Source organism: Lithobates pipiens, unplaced genomic scaffold (genome assembly GCF_037356315.1).
Source record: "Lithobates pipiens isolate NorthernLeopardFrog02 unplaced genomic scaffold, aLitPip1_a1.2 Scaffold_23, whole genome shotgun sequence".
Lineage (NCBI taxonomy): Eukaryota > Metazoa > Chordata > Amphibia > Anura > Ranidae > Lithobates > Lithobates pipiens.
In genome coordinates, this window is record NW_027507785.1 from 6,500,018 (window position 1) to 6,521,742 (window position 21,725).

Genomic DNA, 21,725 nt, shown 5'->3' on the forward strand with positions numbered 1-21,725 from the left:
CCGGTTCGATTGGCTCAGATATATCCATCTGCGAATGTTAATTGCTGGAGGGGATGTAACCAAAGGGGTTCATTTCTGCATTTATGGTGTCACTGCCCAAAGATGAAGGTTTTCTTGGAGGAGATAGCCCCGTTGATTAAAAAAATGAAACTTATGCCGTGTACACACGATCGGAAATTCGGGCCAGCAAAAGACTGATGAGAGCTTTTGGTCGGAAAATGCGACTGTGTGTATGCTCCATCGGACTTTTGCTGGCCGAATTCCAGCCAGCAAAAGATTGAGAGCAGGTTCTCAATTTTTCGGTCAGAAAAAGTTCCCATCGGAAATTCTAATCGTCTGTAGCAATTCCGACACGCAAAATTCCTACGCATGCTCAGAAACATTTCGACGCACGCTTGGAAGCATTGAACTTAATTTTCTCAGCTCGTTGTGGCGTTGTACGTCACCGCGTTCTTGACGGTCGAAAGTTCAGCAAACTTTTGTGTGACCGTGTGTATGCAAGCCAAGCTTGAGCGCAATCAGCGATACCATCCACGTTTTTTCCGACGGGCAAAATTCCTACGCGTGCTCGGAAACAATCCGATGCACGCTCGGAAGCACTGAACTTAATTTTTTTCGACTCGTCGTAGCGTTGTATGTCACCGCGTTCTTGATGGTCGAAAGTTCAGCAAACTTTTGTGTCACCGTGTGTATGCAAGCCAAGCTTGAGCGCAATCAGCGAAACCATCCACGTTTTTTCCGACGGGCAAAATTCCTACGCGTGCTCGGAAACAATCCGATGCACGCTCGGAAGCACTGAACTTAATTTTTTTCGACTCGTCGTAGCGTTGTATGTCACCGCGTTCTTGATGGTCGAAAGTTCAGCAAACTTTTGTGTCACCGTGTGTATGCAAGCCAAGCTTGAGCGCAATCAGCGAAACCATCCACGTTTTTTCCGACGGGCAAAATTCCTACGCGTGCTCGGAAACAATCTGACGCACGCTCGGAAGCATTGAACTTAATTTTCTCATCTCGCCAGAGCGTTGTACGTCACCGCGTTCTTGGCGGTCGAAAGTTCCGAGAACTTTTGTGTGACCGTGTGTGTGCAAGCCAAGCTTGAGCGGAATCCCGACGGAAAAACCATCCAAGATTTTTCTGATGGAAAAACCCCTTGTATGTACGCGGCATTAGACCTATAGAATTCTCTCCATTATATTTTCTTTTTTATGGGATGCTATCATTTGCTAGGTTTTATAAGAGAAGCCTTACTTTACAGCCAAAATATTGATACCTATGTAGCGGCCATAACACGTTGCAGGGCGGCCTTGACTGAATGGGGTTACCGGTTACCTTCTCCTGCCCTGCTCCTCCACATCTAGGGGTTCCCAGGGTTGATACCCAACGACTTGTATACTGACACAGATAAAGTCCTTTCAAAAGGTTTTATTTTGCAGTAGAACTTTCACAAAACACAGTCTTTTAGGGAACAGAGGGCACGGGGTGAAGAACTCAGGTACCTTAAACTGCAGGTTTAACAAAGTCTCTACTTCCACAAAGAGAGTAGCCACTCGCAGCTGGGCACTTCAAAGCTGAACAGATCTCTAGCCAGAAACCATGGCAGTCAGCACGTTGACTCAAAACTTGAACAATCAACTGAGGGTGAACAGGAACTTTTTTCCAACTGTACCTGGAACGTTTCCCGCTTCCTTTGTGGTACGGGAAAATTGTGAACTCGTCAATGTCCTTCCCAACTCAGTAACCAGGCACTTCTCGTGCAAACACGTAGTGATCCAATGGGGCTGACGCTGTGATCCAGTCAGATGGCCTTCAGATAGAAGATGACTGTTATGATAACATACTCAACATTCCTAAGGCCACCTGTACCGGTGTCTCTCTGGAAGAGCATATGTACCCCCGGATGCTGGTCCTCATAATGAGGGACACCCCTGCCACAGTGTGAATGAGACATCCACATGGAGAGGGATTTGGATGTCCCATACCTCCCATGTGTTTTTTCTTTACGTCTCAATAGGATGTCCTGAGGAAGGTAACAGCGAAACGTGTAGTGATCTATTGGGGCTGACACTGTGATCCAGTCAGATGGCCTTCAGATAGAAGATGACTGTTATGATAACATACTCAACATTCCTAAGGCCACCACTACAGGTGTCTCTCTGGAAGAGCCTATGTCCTCCCGGATGCTGGTCCTCGTAATGAGGGACACCCCTGCCACAGTATGAATGAGAAATCCACGTGGAGAGGGATTTGGATGTCCCGTTCCTCCCATGTGCATTCATCATGTATCAATAGGATGTCCTGAGGAAGCTAACAGCGAAATGCATAGTAGTGATCTATTGGGGCTGACACTGTGATCCAGTCAGATGGCCTTCAGATAGAAGATGACTGTTATGATAACATACTCAACATTGCTCAGGCCACCCCTACAGGTTTCCTTGTCCAGCCACATCGGTCTTATAAAGCAGACTGTATGGCACACCCATGTATTCACCTTTGCAACATGTTTTCTAATGATATTTAATACATTTTTGATATTTAATTTTACCTTTGAGTACTTTTCCTTCCCTGCTGGGATTATAGTGGCAGCCTTAAAAATCCGCTTTTCAATTTCTTCTTTACGTACGTCACCACGTTCTTGGCGGTCGAAAGTTCAGAGAACTTTTGTGTGACTGTGTGTGTGCAAGCCAAGCTTGAGCGTAAGTCCATCGGAAAAACCAACCAAGTTTTTTCCAATGGAAAATCCGCTTGTGTGTACGGGGCATAAGCGTTTTACCCAAAGCAACAGCTATCCACACAACAGGACACCCATCATTGGAGGTCTTTTATTGGTACATAGCAAACGTCGAAACGTTTTTTCTTTTTTTTTTTTTTTTGTGGAGTTTCGTTTTAACGTTAGTTTTTCATCGGTAGATACGGTAAATATTACAGGTAATTAGACTTGCGGCATATGAAGGTGGAGGGTGTACACCTTTTTGGAGATACTCATCAGTGGCTAGAATAAAACTGAGTGACCCACCTTTCTGAGGTCCAATGTTGCTGAGGTGCTCGCAGTGCAGACAGTACTGGTCGAAGGTGTTGAGCACGTGCTGGGGGTCCCCGGGAATGGCGTGAAGCATGACGTACTGGAAGGCCCGCTCCTCGCGCGGCATGCCGGTCAGATAGTCCTGAATCCTGCGCACAATCACGGCTCGGTAGAAGAGCAGGAAATAATGGCGGTAGCGGATGATCAGGGTGATGATGAAGGGGATGAAGGCCAAGGCTATTGCTGGGGACACCATGTTCCAACCTTCGAAGGAAGATAGACAGGTGATTCTGTGATGCCCTTCATACATTCGTTCTAGGGATAACAACAAAGCCTGGGGAATGCCCAGGAAAAAACCCAAGCCTACTTACCAACCAGCCCGCAGACATTCCTTCTAAGGAGCCTCCCAAACCAAAATCGTTGCCTCATTTGCTGCTCTATTAATACAAACCTTTTTCCTAGCTGGGTTTGGATTTCCATTGACCTTGGTGGGGTTTTTGGTTCAGATTTGAGAAGTTTCTGAATTATAGGAATGCTCCACCGAAACCCAACTGACTAAAATTTTTAGTACATTTAGAAAATTCGTTCTTCTCTGTTATTGATGGATTCTGGTAAACCAGGGTCAACGTAGACCTTGGAACAGATATCAGCTCCATAGACAGAGATTTCCTTTCACTTACCGCCCATCACTATTGGTCAGTGGGGTCCCCCCTGTCATATCAAGCAGGTGGGACGAAAAGGCGTCCTCAGATGCGAGATTTGCATAAGGTAGCACCCTTGGGTTCAGGTCTCTCCTGCAGCTGTGCGTCATCTCCTGCATATTCCTGACTTTACCATCTGCTCCCAGTTATTTAGCTACACTGGATCTTTTTGTATAAAACTGGTCCCCCCCAACAGTCTTGTAATCCCCAACAATGAATGTATCTTCTTCACTACCTTTGTGTATGTTGAATATCCCATTAAAGAGTTTTGTGCAGTGGTGGCTGGTGCTCAATTTTTTTTTGGGGGGGGGGGCAAACAAACTGAAAAAAAAACCCATCAATTGCAGCCTTACTGTGCCATCAAACGTAGCCACTATGCCATCAAATGCTGCCACTGTGCCATCAAACGCAGCCACTGTGCCATCAAATGCTGCCACTGTGCCATCAAATGCAGCCACTGTGCCATCAAATGCAGCCACTGTGCCATCAAACGCAGCCACTGTGCCCTCAAACGCAGCCACTGTGCCCATCAAACACAGCCACTGTGTCATCAAATGCCGCCACTGTGCCCATCAAACGCTGCCACTGTGCCCATCAAACACTGCCACTGTGCCCATCAAACACTGCCACTGTGCCATCAAATGCTGCCACGGTGCCCATCAAACTCTGCCACTGTGCCATCAAATGCTATTACTGTGCCCATAAAACGCTGCCACTGTGCCATCAAATGCTGCTACTGTGCCCATAAAATGCTGCCGCTGTGCCATCAAATGCTGCTACTGTGCCCATAAAATGCTGCCGCTGTGCCATCAAATGCTACCAGTGTGCCCATCAAATGCTGCCACTTTGCCCTCAAATGCTGCCATTGTGCCCATCAAACGCTGCCACCGTGCCATCAAATGCTGCCACTGTGCCCATCAAATTTTCTGACTGTGCCCATTGAATGCTGCCATTGTGCCCTCCCGCCCATCCGGCACTTACCCTGTGTCGGTGGGGCAGCAGGTGACAGCAGCGTCGCTCCTCCATGTCCTCAATGTCTTCTCCTGTCCTCTCCTCCCATCCTCTGCTATGATAGGCATCCAATCACAGCGCCTGTCGTTTCAGCCAATCAGGTGAGAGGTAACAGACCCGAGTACCTGATTGGCGGAGAGGCGATTAAGTGTTAGGAAAGTTAGTATTGATTTGCTATTCTAACACAGCTGGGTGAACTGCGAGCGCCAAGTATGAAGCTCGCTGTTTACCTTTTTTGATGCCTGTTAGAGCCTATGGCTCTAATCAGGTGCTTCAATACCACCCCCGCCACTGTAATTCAGGTGCTTGATGCCTGAAAAGGGGCCAGGTGCCTGACTAGGGGGTGGCAGCGGTGGCCATGTATAGATTCTTGCAATGCATGAATCTATCTATTGGTGATAGAGGGGATGGCTGGAGAGAGGGGGCGGCACCAGTGTGCCCTTATGGACGCACCGCCACTGGTTTGTGATATCTGCAATCAAGTACTTGTTGATCCTGCCAGAACTCTTGTGAGTTGTCCTGTTGTCAGGAAGGGCAGGTGCATGGGCAGTCCTGAAGTTCAGAACCTTTGTATTTTGCCTGCCATGGTCTAAGTCTTTGGGTCACTGCTCTGCGTACATTTGCTTTTGGAGCCAAATGCCTTATTTAAAGCTCAGCACAATCTAGGAGAGTTGCTGAGTGCTCATCAGCTACTGTGACCTGACTAATGCTCTGCTATCCTGGGTTTGACCTGGCTTGCATCTGGTGTATCTGTATCTCCTGCTGCTCACCTTGGCTTGTGTCCTGACTTCTCCCTTGCCTGCTTTCGTGGTGCCTCTTCTGCCCATCTGATCTCCCCCTAACCTGATTTTTCTTCTGCTTTCCAAATTGTTATCTCTGTTGCCTTTATGATCTCCACCATGGCCTGACCTCTCTTCTACTTTCTAAATTGCTACCTCTGCTGCCTGTCTGATTTCCACCATGGCCTGACCTCTCTTCTGCTTTCCGAATGGCTACCTCTGCTACCTTTCTGATCTCCACCCTGGCCTAACTTCTCTATTGCTTTCTGAATTGCTGCCTCAGCTGCCTGTCTGATCTCCACTCTGACCGGGCTTCTCTTCTGCTTTCCAAATTACTACCTCTGCTGCTTGTCTGATCTCCACGCTGGCCTGACATCTCTTCTGCTTTCCGAATTGCTACCTCTGTTGCCTGTCTTATCTCCACCCAGGCCGGACTTCTCTTCTGATTTCCGAATTGCTACCTCTGCTGCCTGTCTGATCTCCACCCTGGCCTAACTTCTCTTCTGCTTTCTGAATTTCTACCTATGCTGCCTGTTTGATCTCCACTCTGGCCTGACTTCTCTTCTGCTTTCTGAATTGATACCTCTGCTACCAGTCTGAATTCCACCCTGGCCTGGCTTCACTTCTGCTTTCTGAATTGCTACCTCTGCTGCCTGTCTGATCTCCACCCTAGCCTATGGTATATTCTGCTTTCTGAATTGCTACCTCTGCTGCCTGTCTGATCTCCACCCTGGCCTGACTTCTCTTCTGCTTTCTGAATTCTTACATCTGCTGCCTGGCTGTTGCTGGCTCCTGTTTTCCCTGACTACACCTCTGCCTCCTGCACCTACAGGCTCCTGTGCCTGATCTGTGAACCACTATTCTCCACTGATCTGGTCTGAGCACTTCAATAATATCCACAACCGACTTCAGATTATCTGCTGTAACCCGCCGCCAACACCAGTGCCTCGTCCTACCCTGCCCTGACATTAATCCCCAGTGGGTATTGGACAGAAGTAAGGGAAGCTCTCCACCAGGTACAGGACACCTCTGTACTGTGCAAGCAGTGTTATATACATAATATACATGAGGTGAGGGGGAGGTGTTCTGTAGTTCTAATGTACCTCCTGTCCTAGGGTGACAATGCGGCTGTCCCATAGATACACTATGCTAAGCATTGTTGAAAAGCTGCTTTATATACTACATTTTTCTTCTTGGGTTTCTCCACCTGTAGCTGTCCCCACTAAGATCAGAACTAAGGCAGAGGTTTTTACCAGGCTTCCTGTTGAAAATGCTATTTGCCTGGCTTTTTCTGCCTTTAATGCTTTAAATAAAAGGAAAAGTAGGTATAATCTTCAGAAACAGAGCCCATCACTGTAACCAAAGCAGACTGTTCTTCCTTGCAAGCTCCACATATATACAAAGACTAGGGATGAGCTCGGTGTTCGACTCGAACATCGGCCGTTCGTCTGTTCGGTGAATTCAGAACTTTGTGGACCGTTCGCTCCAAATTCGTGTGGCACGAACGGCCCACAATGCACTGCGCCATCGCAGTGCATTGCTGGCTCATGATTGATGCGGGGTCACAGTGCATGCTTGGCCAATCACAGCGACCGGCAGCGAGGAGAGCCATAATTGGCCACAGGCAGGATGCCTGTGGCCAATTATAGCTCAGGGGGTTTAGTACACGCCCCACACTATATAAGGCCGCCAGCGTGGCGGCCTTGTGTAGTTTGATCCGGCGTGCAGGGAAAGAGCAAGATAGGCAGGGACAGTGTGTTCTTTTCTCAGGAATCTGCAGGAGTGAAAGTGGGTGTTGTGTGCCTCCAACACAGTATACACCTGAAGATACCCTTTCTTGCTGGTGTTCTCTAATACAGGCATCTGCAGGAGTTAGTGGGTGTTGTGTGCCTCCAGCACAGTATACACCTGAAGATACCCTTTTTTGCTGGTGTTCTCTAATACAGGCATCTGCAGTAGTTAGTGGGTGTTGTGTGCCTCCAGCACAGCACAGTATACACCTGTATCTACCCTTTATTGCTGGTGTTCTATAATACAGGCATCTGCAGGAGTTAAAGTGGGTGTTGTGTGCCTCCAGCACAGTATACACCTGTATCTACCCTTTATTGCTGGTGTTCTCTTATACAGGCATCTGCAGGAGTTAAAGTGGGTGTTGTGTGCCTCCAGCACAGTATACACCTGTATCTACCCTTTTTTGCTGGTGTTCTCTAATACAGGCATCTGCAGTAGTTAGTGGGTGTTGTGTGCCTCCAGCACAGCACAGTATACACCTATATCTACCCTTTATTGCTGGTGTTCTCTTATACAGACATCTGCAGGAGTTAAAGTGGGTGTTGTGTGCCTCCAGCACAGTATACACCCGTATCTACCCTTTATTGCTGGTGTTCTCTTATACAGGCATCTGCAGGAGTTAAAGTGTTGTGTGCCTCCAGCACAGTATACACCCGTATCTACCCTTTATTGCTGGTGTTCTCTTATACAGGCATCTGCAGGAGTTAGTGGGTGTTGTGTGCCTCCAGCACAGCACAGTATACACCTGTATCTACCCTTTATTGCAGGTGTTCTCTTATACAGGCATCTGCAGGAGTTAAAGTGGGTGTTGTGTGCCTCCAGCACAGTACACACCTGTATCTACCCTTTATTGCTGATGTTCTCTAATACAGGCATCTGCAGTAGTTAGTGGGTGTTGTGTGCCTCCAGCACAGTATACACCTGTATCTACCCTTTATTGCTGATGTTCTCTAATACAGGCATCTGCAGTAGTTAGTGGGTGTTGTGTGCCTGCAGCACAGTATACACCTGTATCTACCCTTTTTTGCTGATGTTCTCTAATACAGGCATCTGCAGTAGTTAGTGGGTGTTGTGTGCCTCCAGCACAGTATACACCTGTATCTACCCTTTATTGCTGGTGTTCTCTTATACAAGTATCTGCAGGAGTTAAAGTGGGTGTTGTGTGCCTCCAGCACAGTATACACCTGAAGATACCCCTTATTGCTGGTATTGTCTGTTGCATATCTTGCATATTAGCCTTTAAAATTAGCACTTTTGATTTTGAACGTTCGAGTCCCATAGACTTTAATAGGGTTCTAAAGTTCGTACGAATTTACGGTCCATTCGAAGGTTCTGGTGCGAACCGAACCGAGGGGGTGTTTGGCTCATCCCTAACAAAGACAAATAGATAGCTGAGACTAGAAGAAAAGAAAACACGTGGGAGAGTGCAGATCAAACACTCTAAATAGGTCATCTGTACTTAAAAATTGCAACTTGACATACACCGGCATATGCTTAGATGGGAGCAGGCTATTGTGGAAGAGCTGTCCCTATCTCAGTGGCAGATAGTTTGGTCCCAAGCAGCCAAAAGGTCCATTTGCACCCTCTATAAAGGGAATATATATGAAGTGCTCTTCTTTTGGTATATGACACCGACCCATCTCAAAGCTATATACCCTTCGGGCCTTAGATCGATGCTGGCACTGACCTTTACCCCAAACAGAACAAATTCATGATGCGTGCCCGTCCATAAATACCATAAAGATATTTGTAAACGCAAACAACTATTGCACACTTACAATTTTTACCAAACTTCGGGGGTTTCCCTGAGGAATTGGTGATGTAGGTGCACCCTGGGAAGGCTACGTCACTAATCAAACTTCAATGAAAAGCCACCACTTCGGTAGGTATCTTACAAATGCTTATCCTATATTGGGCAAAGTGACATACAGCTGGGAAGAAAGAAAAAAGAACGTGTTTCGGCCAAATAGGCCTGATTAAGCCGCTCGGATCCTATACAGTGCATGTGTGAGATCTGTCAGTTGGCCGGCACAGGACAAGAAAGAAGTCTCCAACCATCGATGACATCTTCTTTTAAAAATGGCGGCATGTGATACAATGAGGGGGGGGAGCGGTGCATTAGAGTGTGGCCACACAGACAAAGAGGAGGCAAATAGTTACCTTCCAGTGAATTTACAATGCAGTAATGGTGGTTTTATCAGATGGGAGGGGGGTTATCTATAGTATCCGGTGTCCTTTTTTTTTTTTCAGCTTTCAATCACGGAGCAGACGCAGCCATACAAAACTGTCAGCGAACTGTCAGATCTCTTTTCTGTATACTTGTCCCAAGGTCAGAATATCAAATTATTGAAACAGTAGGATGAGTTTGACAGCCAGACTATCTGGCATTTTCAGAAGGTATTAGTGTGAGGAATAGTGCCCCATTATTGATATCAGTGTGAGGAACAGTGCCCCATCATTGGTATCAGTGGGAGGAATAGTGCCCCATCATTGGTATCAGTGTGAGGAATAGTGCCCCATCATTGGTATCAGTGTGAGGAACAGTGCCCCATCATTGGTATCAGTGGGAGGCATAGTGTCCTATCATTGGTATTAGTGGGAGCAATAGTGCCCCATCATTGGCATCAGTTGGTGGAATAGTGCCTCATCATTGGTATCAGTGGGAGGTATAGTGTCCCATCATTGGTATCGATGGGAGGAATAGTGCCCCATCATTGGTATCAGTGGGAGGCATAGTGTCCTATCATTGGTATTAGTGGGAGCAATAGTGCTCAATAGTGATGGCCGAACGGTTCGCCCGGCGGTCGTTTCGCGGCGAATTTCCGACATTCGCGGTCCGCACGTTCGAACGCCTTTTTCCGTCGTTCGCCGCGGCGGACTTACGTGTTTAATGTATACAAGAACTTTAACCTTTGGTGACACGTTTATCATGTGATACAGGACAGCCAATTGAGACATGACAGCACATGGACACTTGTACATTCCCCCTAACCTATAAATACACCCGATCCGGTGGCCATTTTACATTCTTTCTTCTGTTACGATAGGGACAGGTTCCTGTGTGGAGTAGGGAGAGATAAACCACTAGCTATTTGGTACACAAAAGTTCTTTTCAGGACTGGTATAGGTGTTAGGTGTTGATAGGTTTGCTGTGCTGCTGATTCTTGCAGCAGCCTGAGTGTCTTTTGTTAGTTTAGAGAAAGTGAAAGGACGGTGTATGCTACAGGGACAGCCAGATTAGTCTTTCATCATCATCATCATCATCATCATCATTAGCTGTTACTATCAAGGTCCACAAAAGAGCTGTTCCAGTAACCACTAATCGTTCTCTTTTTTTGCCAATTTGTATAGGGACAGGAAGGAAGCAGTGTTGTCAGGCAGTGAGGGTAATTTTAAAGACTTGCTGTTATTATTAGTTCCACAAAGGTTCTTTTCAGGACTGGTATCAGTGGTACAGTAATAGGCTTGTACATGTATAATATTCTTTCTTCCAAATATAGAAAGGATATTATACTTGACTGCTGCCCTTCTGCTGCAGTCTGCTAAACATTCACAACTCACTTGTTCCACAAAAGTTCTTATAAGGACTGGTAACTTGGTATAGGGTGCTACGGTACATAGGCTTGAGTGCGGTACAGTCTGCTGTTCTGTAAGGACCGCTATCGGTCCACAATAGATAGGGTTGACGTGCACCACTGCTGACCGCTGCCCTATACTGCAGCAGTCCTTCAGCGGTATAGGGACTGACGTACAGTCTGCTAATCACTAACACACAACCTGCTTGTTCCACAAAAGTTCTTATAAGGACTGGTAACTTGGTATAGGGTGCTACGGTACATAGGCTTGAGTGCGGTACAGTCTGCTGTTCTGTAAGGACCGCTATCGGTCCACAATAGATAGGGTTGACGTGCACCACTGCTGACCGCTGCCCTATACTGCAGCAGTCCTTCAGCGGTATAGGGACTGACGTACAGTCTGCTAAACACTAATACACAACCTGCTTGGTCCACAAAAGTTCTTATAAGGACTGGTAACTTGGTATAGGGTGCTACGGTACATAGGCTTGAGTGCGGTACAGTCTGCTGTTCTGTAAGGACCGCTATCGGTCCACAATAGATAGGGTTGACGTGCACCACTGCTGACCGCTCACCTATACTGCAGCAGTCCTTCAGCGGTATAGGGACTGACGTACAGTCTGCTAATCACTAACACACAACCTGCTTGTTCCACAAAAGTTCTTATAAGGACTGGTAACTTGGTATAGGGTGCTACGGTACATAGGCTTGAGTGCGGTACAGTCTGCTGTTCTGTAAGGACCGCTATCGGTCCACAATAGATAGGGTTGACGTGCACCACTGCTGACCGCTGCCCTATACTGCAGCAGTCCTTCAGCGGTATAGGGACTGACGTACAGTCTGCTAAACACTAATACACAACCTGCTTGGTCCACAAAAGTTCTTATAAGGACTGGTAACTTGGTATAGGGTGCTACGGTACATAGGCTTGAGTGCGGTACAGTCTGCTGTTCTGTAAGGACCGCTATCGGTCCACAATAGATAGGGTTGACGTGCACCACTGCTGACCGCTGCCCTATACTGCAGCAGTCCTTCAGCGGTATAGGGACTGACGTACAGTCTGCTAAACACTAATACACAACCTGCTTGGTCCACAAAAGTTCTTATAAGGACTGGTAACTTGGTATAGGGTGCTACGGTACATAGGCTTGAGTGCGGTACAGTCTGCTGTTCTGTAAGGACCGCTATAGGTCCACAATAGATAGGGTTGACGTGCACCACTGCTGACCGCTCACCTATACTGCAGCAGTCCTTCAGCGGTATAGGGACTGACGTACAGTCTGCTAATCACTAACACACAACCTGCTTGTTCCACAAAAGTTCTTATAAGGACTGGTAACTTGGTATAGGGTGCTACGGTACATAGGCTTGAGTGCGGTACAGTCTGCTGTTCTGTAAGGACCGCTATCGGTCCACAATAGATAGGGTTGACGTGCACCACTGCTGACCGCTGCCCTATACTGCAGCAGTCCTTCAGCGGTATAGGGACTGACGTACAGTCTGCTAAACACTAATACACAACCTGCTTGGTCCACAAAAGTTCTTATAAGGACTGGTAACTTGGTATAGGGTGCTACGGTACATAGGCTTGAGTGCGGTACAGTCTGCTGTTCTGTAAGGACCGCTATCGGTCCACAATAGATAGGGTTGACGTGCACCACTGCTGACCGCTCACCTATACTGCAGCAGTCCTTCAGCGGTATAGGGACTGACGTACAGTCTGCTAATCACTAACACACAACCTGCTTGTTCCACAAAAGTTCTTATAAGGACTGGTAACTTGGTATAGGGTGCTACGGTACATAGGCTTGAGTGCGGTACAGTCTGCTGTTCTGTAAGGACCGCTATCGGTCCACAATAGATAGGGTTGACGTGCACCACTGCTGACCGCTGCCCTATACTGCAGCAGTCCTTCAGCGGTATAGGGACTGACGTACAGTCTGCTAAACACTAATACACAACCTGCTTGGTCCACAAAAGTTCTTATAAGGACTGGTAACTTGGTATAGGGTGCTACGGTACATAGGCTTGAGTGCGGTACAGTCTGCTGTTCTGTAAGGACCGCTATCGGTCCACAATAGATAGGGTTGACGTGCACCACTGCTGACCGCTGCCCTATACTGCAGCAGTCCTTCAGCGGTATAGGGACTGACGTACAGTCTGCTAAACACTAACACACAACCTGCTTGGTCCACAAAAGTTCTTATAAGGACTGGTAACTTGGTATAGGGTGCTACGGTACATAGGCTTGAGTGCGGTACAGTCTGCTGTTCTGTAAGGACCGCTATCGGTCCACAATAGATAGGGTTGACGTGCACCACTGCTGACCGCTCACCTATACTGCAGCAGTCCTTCAGCGGTATAGGGACTGACGTACAGTCTGCTAAACACTAATACACAACCTGCTTGGTCCACAAAAGTTCTTATAAGGACTGGTAACTTGGTATAGGGTGCTACGGTACATAGGCTTGAGTGCGGTACAGTCTGCTGTTCTGTAAGGACCGCTATAGGTCCACAATAGATAGGGTTGACGTGCACCACTGCTGACCGCTCACCTATACTGCAGCAGTCCTTCAGCGGTATAGGGACTGACGTACAGTCTGCTAATCACTAACACACAACCTGCTTGTTCCACAAAAGTTCTTATAAGGACTGGTAACTTGGTATAGGGTGCTACGGTACATAGGCTTGAGTGCGGTACAGTCTGCTGTTCTGTAAGGACCGCTATCGGTCCACAATAGATAGGGTTGACGTGCACCACTGCTGACCGCTGCCCTATACTGCAGCAGTCCTTCAGCGGTATAGGGACTGACGTACAGTCTGCTAAACACTAATACACAACCTGCTTGGTCCACAAAAGTTCTTATAAGGACTGGTAACTTGGTATAGGGTGCTACGGTACATAGGCTTGAGTGCGGTACAGTCTGCTGTTCTGTAAGGACCGCTATCGGTCCACAATAGATAGGGTTGACGTGCACCACTGCTGACCGCTGCCCTATACTGCAGCAGTCCTTCAGCGGTATAGGGACTGACGTACAGTCTGCTAAACACTAATACACAACCTGCTTGGTCCACAAAAGTTCTTATAAGGACTGGTAACTTGGTATAGGGTGCTACGGTACATAGGCTTGAGTGCGGTACAGTCTGCTGTTCTGTAAGGACCGCTATCGGTCCACAATAGATAGGGTTGACGTGCACCACTGCTGACCGCTGCCCTATACTGCAGCAGTCCTTCATCGGTATAGGGACTAAGAGTTTTGTCACAGGGTCATTTAAAAAATGACAGGCAGAGGAAGAGGCAGGCCCTTCCGCAGGGGTGGTAGGGGTAGGGCAGGAGCAACAGGCTTGAGCCAAAGTGGGAAGTTGCAGAAGGTGCGTTCAATTACTTTAAAGGATGCACCAGACTTGGTTGAGTGGCTCGCTCAGCCTTACTCTTCTGCACCCTCCTCATCCTCTCGATCTGCACCCTCTTCTTCACTCTCTGCTATGTGCACCCCCAAAGACACTACCACCAACAACACGACCACCACCACCACCACCACATACCTTCCGCTTGAGTCACTGGAATTATTTTCCGATCCATATCAAGAGGACATTTCTGATGCGCAGCCACTCTTGGTATTGGATCAGGAAGAGGAGGTAGCAACAAGCGCTACTCAGCAGTCTGACGCCAGTACCCAGATCAGCCCAAGGAGGAGGTTGGTCCCCGGTGTTGCTGCCTACTCCGAGATCTCTACTTATAGCGGTGGGGAAGGTGACGTTGATGATGACGTGTCTAGTGATGTCACGTGGGTGCCCACAAGAGAGGAAGAGGAGGGGAGTTCAGAGGGAGATATGGACCAGCAGATAGGGAGGAGAAGCAGCAATGACTTACATTGCACAGCAGGGACAAAGCAGACTGCAAATGTATCAGGAGCGAGTCATCGACCATGTACGGTCACATCTGGCGCTCCCAGGACACCGGCACATGGCTCCGCAGTGTGGGCTTTTTTTAACGTGTCCGCTGCTGACAATAGCGTTGCCATCTGCAATCTTTGCAGTCAACGCGTTAGTCGCGGTAAGCCCAATACTCACCTAGGGACGACCGCCTTAAGAAGGCACATGAGCAGCCATCACCGAGCCCAGTGGGAGCAACGGAACACACAAAGCCACACTGCAGGCTCTCACCGTCCAGCCTCGTCTTCTACTTCTCCTTCTCCTCTCTCCTCACAATTGTCCTCCACTCCACCTTCCATCACGCCAAGCTCACATTTTTCTGCAAAAAGGCAGGCTTCCGTGGGCCTAATGTTTGAGCGTAAAAAAATGATGACGCCGGATAACCCTCTTGCCCAACGGTTGGCGGCTGGCTTGTCAGAACTCATAGCCCGCCAACTACTGCCATATAAACTGGTGGACTCGGAGGCCTTTCGCAAATTTGTGGCCATTGGAACACCACAATGGAAGGTCCCAGGAAGGAAGTATTTCTCAGAGAAGGGCATCCCAGAGCTATATGGCCATGTTCAGCGGCAAGTGAATGTATCTCTGGCACACAGTGTCGGTGCCAAGATACATCTGACCACAGACACGTGGTCTAGCAAACACGGGCAGGGAAGGTATATCAGTTTTACTGCCCACTGGGTGAACCTTCTGACGGCCGTCAAGCATGTAACCCGTGGCACCCGTGTAGATTTGGTTTTACCGCCACGGATTGCATGCAGGCCTGACTCTTCTTCTCCTCCTCCTACTCCATCCTCCTCCCTCTCCTCCTCAGCTGCCTCCTCCTTTTCCGCTGCTAGCGTCTCTTCCACTGCACCGCCCAAGCTCCCCAGAACCTATTCCACATGCCAGGTGAGACGTTGCCATGCCGTGCTGCGTCTGTTGTGCCTGGAAGCAAAGAGCCACACTGGCCCGGCACTCCTTTCAGCTTTGCGTTCACAGGCAGATGAGTGGCTAACACCGCTCAATTTGACAGTTGGTAAAGTGGTGTGTGACAACGGTGCCAATCTGCTTAGCGCATTGAAACAGGGCAAAATCACGCACGTGCCGTGCATGGCACACGTCTTAAACTTGGTCGTGCAGCGATTCCTTGTCAAATACCCTGGGGTCCAGGACATCTTGCGGCAGGCAAGGAAAATCTCGGCCCATTTCAGAAGATCTTACACGGCCATGGCTCGCCTTGCTGACATTCAGCGGCGACACCATCTGCCGGTCAGACGTCTTATTTGCGATTGCCCGACGCGATGGAACTCAACCTTCTATATGCTTGATAGGCTGCTCCAGCAGAAACGTGCAGTTAACGTCTACCTGTATGAACTCTGCGAAAGAAACGGTTCTGGGGAGCTGGGTTTTTTTTCACCGCGCCAGTGGCTGCTCATGCGCGACACATGCAGACTTCTGCGGCCATTTGAGGAGATCACCAAACTGGTCAGTCGCAGCCATGGCGCCATCAGTGACATGGTACCTTATGCCTTCTTTCTGGAGCGTGCATTGCGTCGTGTCATTGATCAGGCTGTGGAGGAGCAGGAGCGGGAAGATGAGGAAGTCGCAATGCTGGATGAATTCCCAGGGGGGGCTACTCTATCTGAGACAAGTCAACAACAGGAGTCTGATGAGGAGTCAGAGGAGGATGGTGCCGGGGCGGATGAGCAGGAGCAAGAAGAGCATGCTTTAAACCTTTCTGGGATCCCTGTTGTGCGAGGATGGGGAGAGGAGAATGAAGAGGACGACATTATCCTGGATGATGAGCAGGAGCCAGGCCACCACACCGCTTCCACTTTAGTGCAAATGGGGGCCTTCATGCTCCAGTGTTTTAATAGGGACCCCCGTATAAAAAGCATGAGGGTCAAGGACCAGTACTGGGTGGCAACGTACTTAGACCCCCGGTACAAACACAAAATGGCGGAAATGTTACCGCCGTCGCAGAGGGCTGTCAGAATGCAGCACTTCCAGGCCTTGCTTCGAGAAATGCTGCATTCTGCTTTTGCGTGCGCTGGCAGAGGAGCAATTCCCACTCCCAGAGAAGGATTTGCGGGTACCAATCCAACAGCGCCTGCAAGAAGAGGCCGGTTTGAAGATGTGTTGGTGACTTCGGATATGAGGTCATTCTTTCAGCCGACCCATCGACAGGTGTCATCCGGATCCAGCATCAGGGAACGCCTAGACCGTCAGGTGTCCGACTACATTGGGTTAACGGCCGATGTGGACGCTCTGAGGAGTGATGAACCCCTAGACTACTGGGTGGGCAGGCTTGACCTCTGGCCAGAGCTTGCCCAATTTGCAATCGAACTGTTGGCTTGCCCCTCATCCAGTGTCCTGTCCGAAAGGACGTTCAGCGCAGCAGGGGGGATTGTGACCGATAAGCGTACTCGCCTAGCTCACCACAGTGTTAACTACCTCACATTTCTAAAAATGAATGAGGCATGGATCTCGGAGGAATTCAACACATGTGACCAGTAGACCATGTATATGTCTATAAACTATTTTTTTAATCAAGCACACAGACCTTCTTAATTCATTTGGCTCACTTCCTTGACCCAAAAAAGCACACCGTACTATATGCCCCTACCCTCCTCTTTGAAGAGGTTGAGCGGTGTCATATTTCTACTGGGGCTGCTTATGATATCCCTGTGCTGTGCTGACTTCCTCCTGGGGGTTCTTATTATGAAGGGATCACACTATCCCTGTGCTGTGCTGACTTCCTCCTGGGGGTTCTTATTATGAGGGGATCACACCATCCCTGTGCTGTGCTGACTTCCTCCTGGGGCTGCTTACGGTGCTGCTGTCAGTGCTGTATGTCACGGTGCTGCTGTCAGCGCTGTATGTCACGGTGCTGCTGTCAGCGCTGTATGTCACGGTGCTGCTGTCAGCGCTGTATGTCACGGTGCTGCTGTCAGCGCTGTATGTCACGGTGCTGCTGTCAGCGCTGTATGTCACGGTGCTGCTGTCAGCGCTGTATGTCACGGTGCTGCTGTCAGCGCTGTATGTCACGGTGCTGCTGTCAGCGCTGTATGTCACGGTGCTGCTGTCAGCGCTGTATGTCACGGTGCTGCTGTCAGCGCTGTATGTCACGGTGCTGCTGTCAGCGCTGTATGTCACGGTGCTGCTGTCAGTGCTCTGTATTACGGTGCTGCTGTCAGATGCCTCTATCACGGTGCATGTGTCATTCCGGTATGTCACGCTGCTGGTGATCATCTCCTGCACCCTCTTCTTTGCCTACCCTGGTCCCTGACCTTCCCTCTCCTCCATTGCCTTCATTAGCTCCATAGTCCTGAATTGTTAGAACAATTTCCCAAATAAAATAAAAATGCTTGTAGTTATCGATCCCAAATTCACCTCATACATGTATTATGTCATTGTCCAGATGGTGGGACTACGTTTTACCCCCTAATAATTACCACGTGGCCGCAAATTCGACATGAAGGTTTGCAAAGTTCGCCTCCCATTGAAGTCAATGGGGCCCGCGGCGAACGTTCGGTTTCGCGAACGTTTGGGTCCGTTCGCATTTCGCTTTCGCGAAACGTCCCGTCGGAAGTTCGTCCATCACTAGTGCTCAATTATTGGTATCAGTGTAATAGTGCCCCATCATTGGTATCAGTAGGAGGAATAGTGCCCCACCATTCGTATCAGTGTGGGGGGGGAATAGCGCCCCATCATTGGAATCAGTGGGAGAAATAGTGCCCCATCATTGGTATCAGTGGGAGGAATAGTGTCCCATCATTGGTATCGATGGGAGGAATAGCGCCCCATCATTGGCATCAGTTGGTGGAATAGTGCCTCATCATTGGTATCAGTGGGAGGTATAGTGCCCCATCATTGGTATCAGTGGGAGGTATAGTGCCCCATCATTGGTATCAGTGGGAGGTATAGTGTCCCATCATTGGTATCGATGGGAGGAATAGTGCCTCATCATTGGTATCAGTGGTAAGAATAGTGCTCCATCATTGGTATCAGTGGGAGGAATAGTGCCCCATCATTGGTATCAGTGGGAGGAATAGTGCCCCATCATTGGTGTCAGTAGGAGGAATAGTGCCCCATCATTGGTGTCAGTGGGAGGAATAGTGCCCCATCATTGGTGTCAGTGGGAGGAATAGTGTTTCATCATTGGTGTCAGTGGGAGGAATAGTGCCCCATCATTGGTGTCAGTAGGAGGAATAGTGCCCCATCATTGGTGTCAGTGGGAGGTATAGTGTCCCATCATTGGTATCGATGGGAGGAATAGTGCCTCATCATTGGTATCAGTGGTAAGAATAGTGCTCCATCATTGGTGTCAGTAGGAGGAATAGTGCCCCATCATTGGTGTCAGTGGGAGGAATAGTGCCCCATCATTGGTGTCAGTAGGAGGAATAGTGCCCCATCATTGGTGTCAGTGGGAGGAATAGTGCCCCATCATTGGTGTCAGTGGGAGGAATAGTGCCCCATCATTGGTGTCAGTGGGAGGAATAGTGTTTCATCATTGGTGTCAGTGGGAGGAATAGTGCCCCATCATTGGTGTCAGTAGGAGGAATAGTGCCCCATCATTGGTGTCAGTGGGAGGAATAGTGTTCCATCATTGGTGTCAGTGGGAGGAATAGTGCCCCATCATTGGTATCAGTGGGAGGAATAGTGTTCCATCATTGGTGTCAGTAGGAGGAATAGTGCCCCATCATTGGTATCAGTGGGAGGAATAGTGCCCCATCATTGGTGTCAGTGGGAGGAATAGTGTTCCATCATTGGTGTCAGTGGGAGGAATAGTGCCCCATCATTGGTGTCAGTGGGAGGAATAGTGCCCCATCATTGGTGTCAGTGGGAGGAATAGTGCTCCATCATTGGTGTCAGTGGGAGGAATAGTGCCCCATCATAGGTGTCAGTGGAAGTGGATTCCCCAAGAGTGGGATAAAGACATGGAAAGGGCCACATCTGACCCATGGGCTGCAGTTCGGAGGTCCCTGCTCTATACATACAGATATAAGAAGTAATTGATGGTCATATAGAGAGTCGGTTCTCAGGGTTACCTGGTCAGACGCAGCTCCTTCCGTCTCCTGCCCGCCGAATGCCACACTGCCTGTCCTGAAACACGATGTTCTCCTCGTCCATTATTGATGAGGCCCGGGGACCAGTCAGAGGATGTCACCTGAGAAGCTGAGGTCGGGTTACTCCGGATCACAGGTGTTCCCGGACCGCCAGGAGGAGACGGGGGAGTCACACCGGCTGGGGACCGTCCGAGGAACAAACATGGTGCCGTCCTATGGCCTTCTTATTCCATGCCAACTTCATTTCATTGGCACCTCCAACTGCTGATTTCATCGATTGTTTAGAAGAGATACAGAATTTCAATAGGGAAAAATGAGAGAAGGTTTAAAGTGGACCAGTCAGAACCATCCCTGCATACACACACCTGTGATGTCACAATATATATATATATATAAACAGGTTGGATTGTTCAAAAACTTTCCACCTTTTATCATTAAGAAGACCCCCTCAATCTCTGGCCAGTGACTTTGCCTAGGCTGGGATGATGTTACGTCTGTTTCAGGCAGGAGGAGGCATTTCCTCAGTCTCCCCTCCCCCAGTGATCAGACTTTACATTGTAGCTTTGTAGATAGAGGAGGAGGCATTTCCTCAGTCTCCCCTCCCCCAGTGATCAGACCGTACATTGTAACTTTGTAGAATGCAGGAAAAAGCATTTTGTGTGCCCTTAGGATGGATCCTCAATGTGGAGAGGGTTAAGATTATTTTCATGATGTAGTGCACAGAGAAAGAAAGATAGGGGATAAACTCAGGGACGGGCAGGATATCCCAAAATGTTGACACATTGTAACCCCCCCAACGATGGCTGCCCACTTGCTGAAGAGGAGAAATGTTGAACCCAGAGGGAGCAGTGCAGAGTGAGATGGGGCAGGAGACTCTCTACCCTCTACCTTCTAGGTTCTACTGCTTTATTCTGGATTGGTGGCTCAGGAGTGAGGGACCCCTGGGTGCAAGTCTTCAACTGAGAACACCTTGGGATGAGGCATGAGACCCTCTACCTCCAAGTTTTTATCGCCTTATCCTGAATTGGTGGCTCAGGAGGGGCCCCTGGGTGCAAGTCTTCAACCAAGAACACCTTGGGATGGGGCATTAGACCCTCTACCCTCTACCTCCAAGTTTCTATTGCCTTATCCTGAATTGGTGGCTCGGGAGTGAGAGACCCCTGGGTGCAAGTCTTCAACCAAGAACACCTTGAGATGAGGCACGAGACCCTCTACCTCCAATTTTCTATTGCCTTATCCTGAATTGGTGGCTCAGGAGTGAGAGACCCCTGGGTGCAAGTCTTCCACTGAGAAAATCTTGGGATGGGGCATGAGACCCTCTACCTCCAAGTTTCTCTAGCCTTATCCTTAATTGGTGGCTCAGGAGGGACCCCTGGGTGCAAGTCTTCAACTGAGAACACCTTGAGATGAGGCATGAGACCCTCTACCTCCAAGTTTCTATTGCCTTATCCTGAATTGGTGGCTCAGACTGAGAGACCCCTGGGTGCAAGTCTTCAACTGAGAACATCTTGGGATGGGGCACGAGTCCCTCTACCTCCAAGTTTCTATTGCCTTATCCTGAATTGGTGGCTCAGGAGGGAGAGACCCCTAGATGCAAGTCTTCCGCTGAAAACACCTTGGGATGAGACATGAGACCCTCTACCTCCAAGTTTCTATTGCCTTATCCCGAACTGGTGGCTCAGGAGAGACCCCTGGGTGCAAATCTTCAACTAAGAATACCTTAGAATGAGGCATGAGACCCTCTACCTCCAAGTTTCTATTGCCTTATCCTGAATTGGTGGCTCAGAGTGAGAGACTTATAGGTGAAAGTCTTCAACTGAGAACACCTTAGGATGAGGCATGAGACCCTCCAACTCCAAGTT

General features: G+C 48.8%; 1 protein-coding gene across 1 annotated transcript in view; it reads right to left on the bottom strand.

The window, feature by feature from the left end:
- The window catches only part of LOC143927175 (transmembrane O-methyltransferase homolog), a 53,030-nt gene extending 32,165 nt beyond the window's left edge, over positions 1-20,865 (bottom strand). Inside the window, exons 1-2 of the mRNA XM_077451128.1 lie at positions 19,846-20,865; positions 3,014-3,283 (exon numbers count right to left, since the gene is read on the bottom strand). Coding sequence (XP_077307254.1) covers positions 3,014-3,275 — 262 coding nt within the window. The 5' untranslated portion in view covers positions 3,276-3,283; positions 19,846-20,865. The remainder of the gene's footprint in view (positions 1-3,013; positions 3,284-19,845) is intronic.
- Positions 20,866-21,725: the final 860 nt, after the last annotated feature.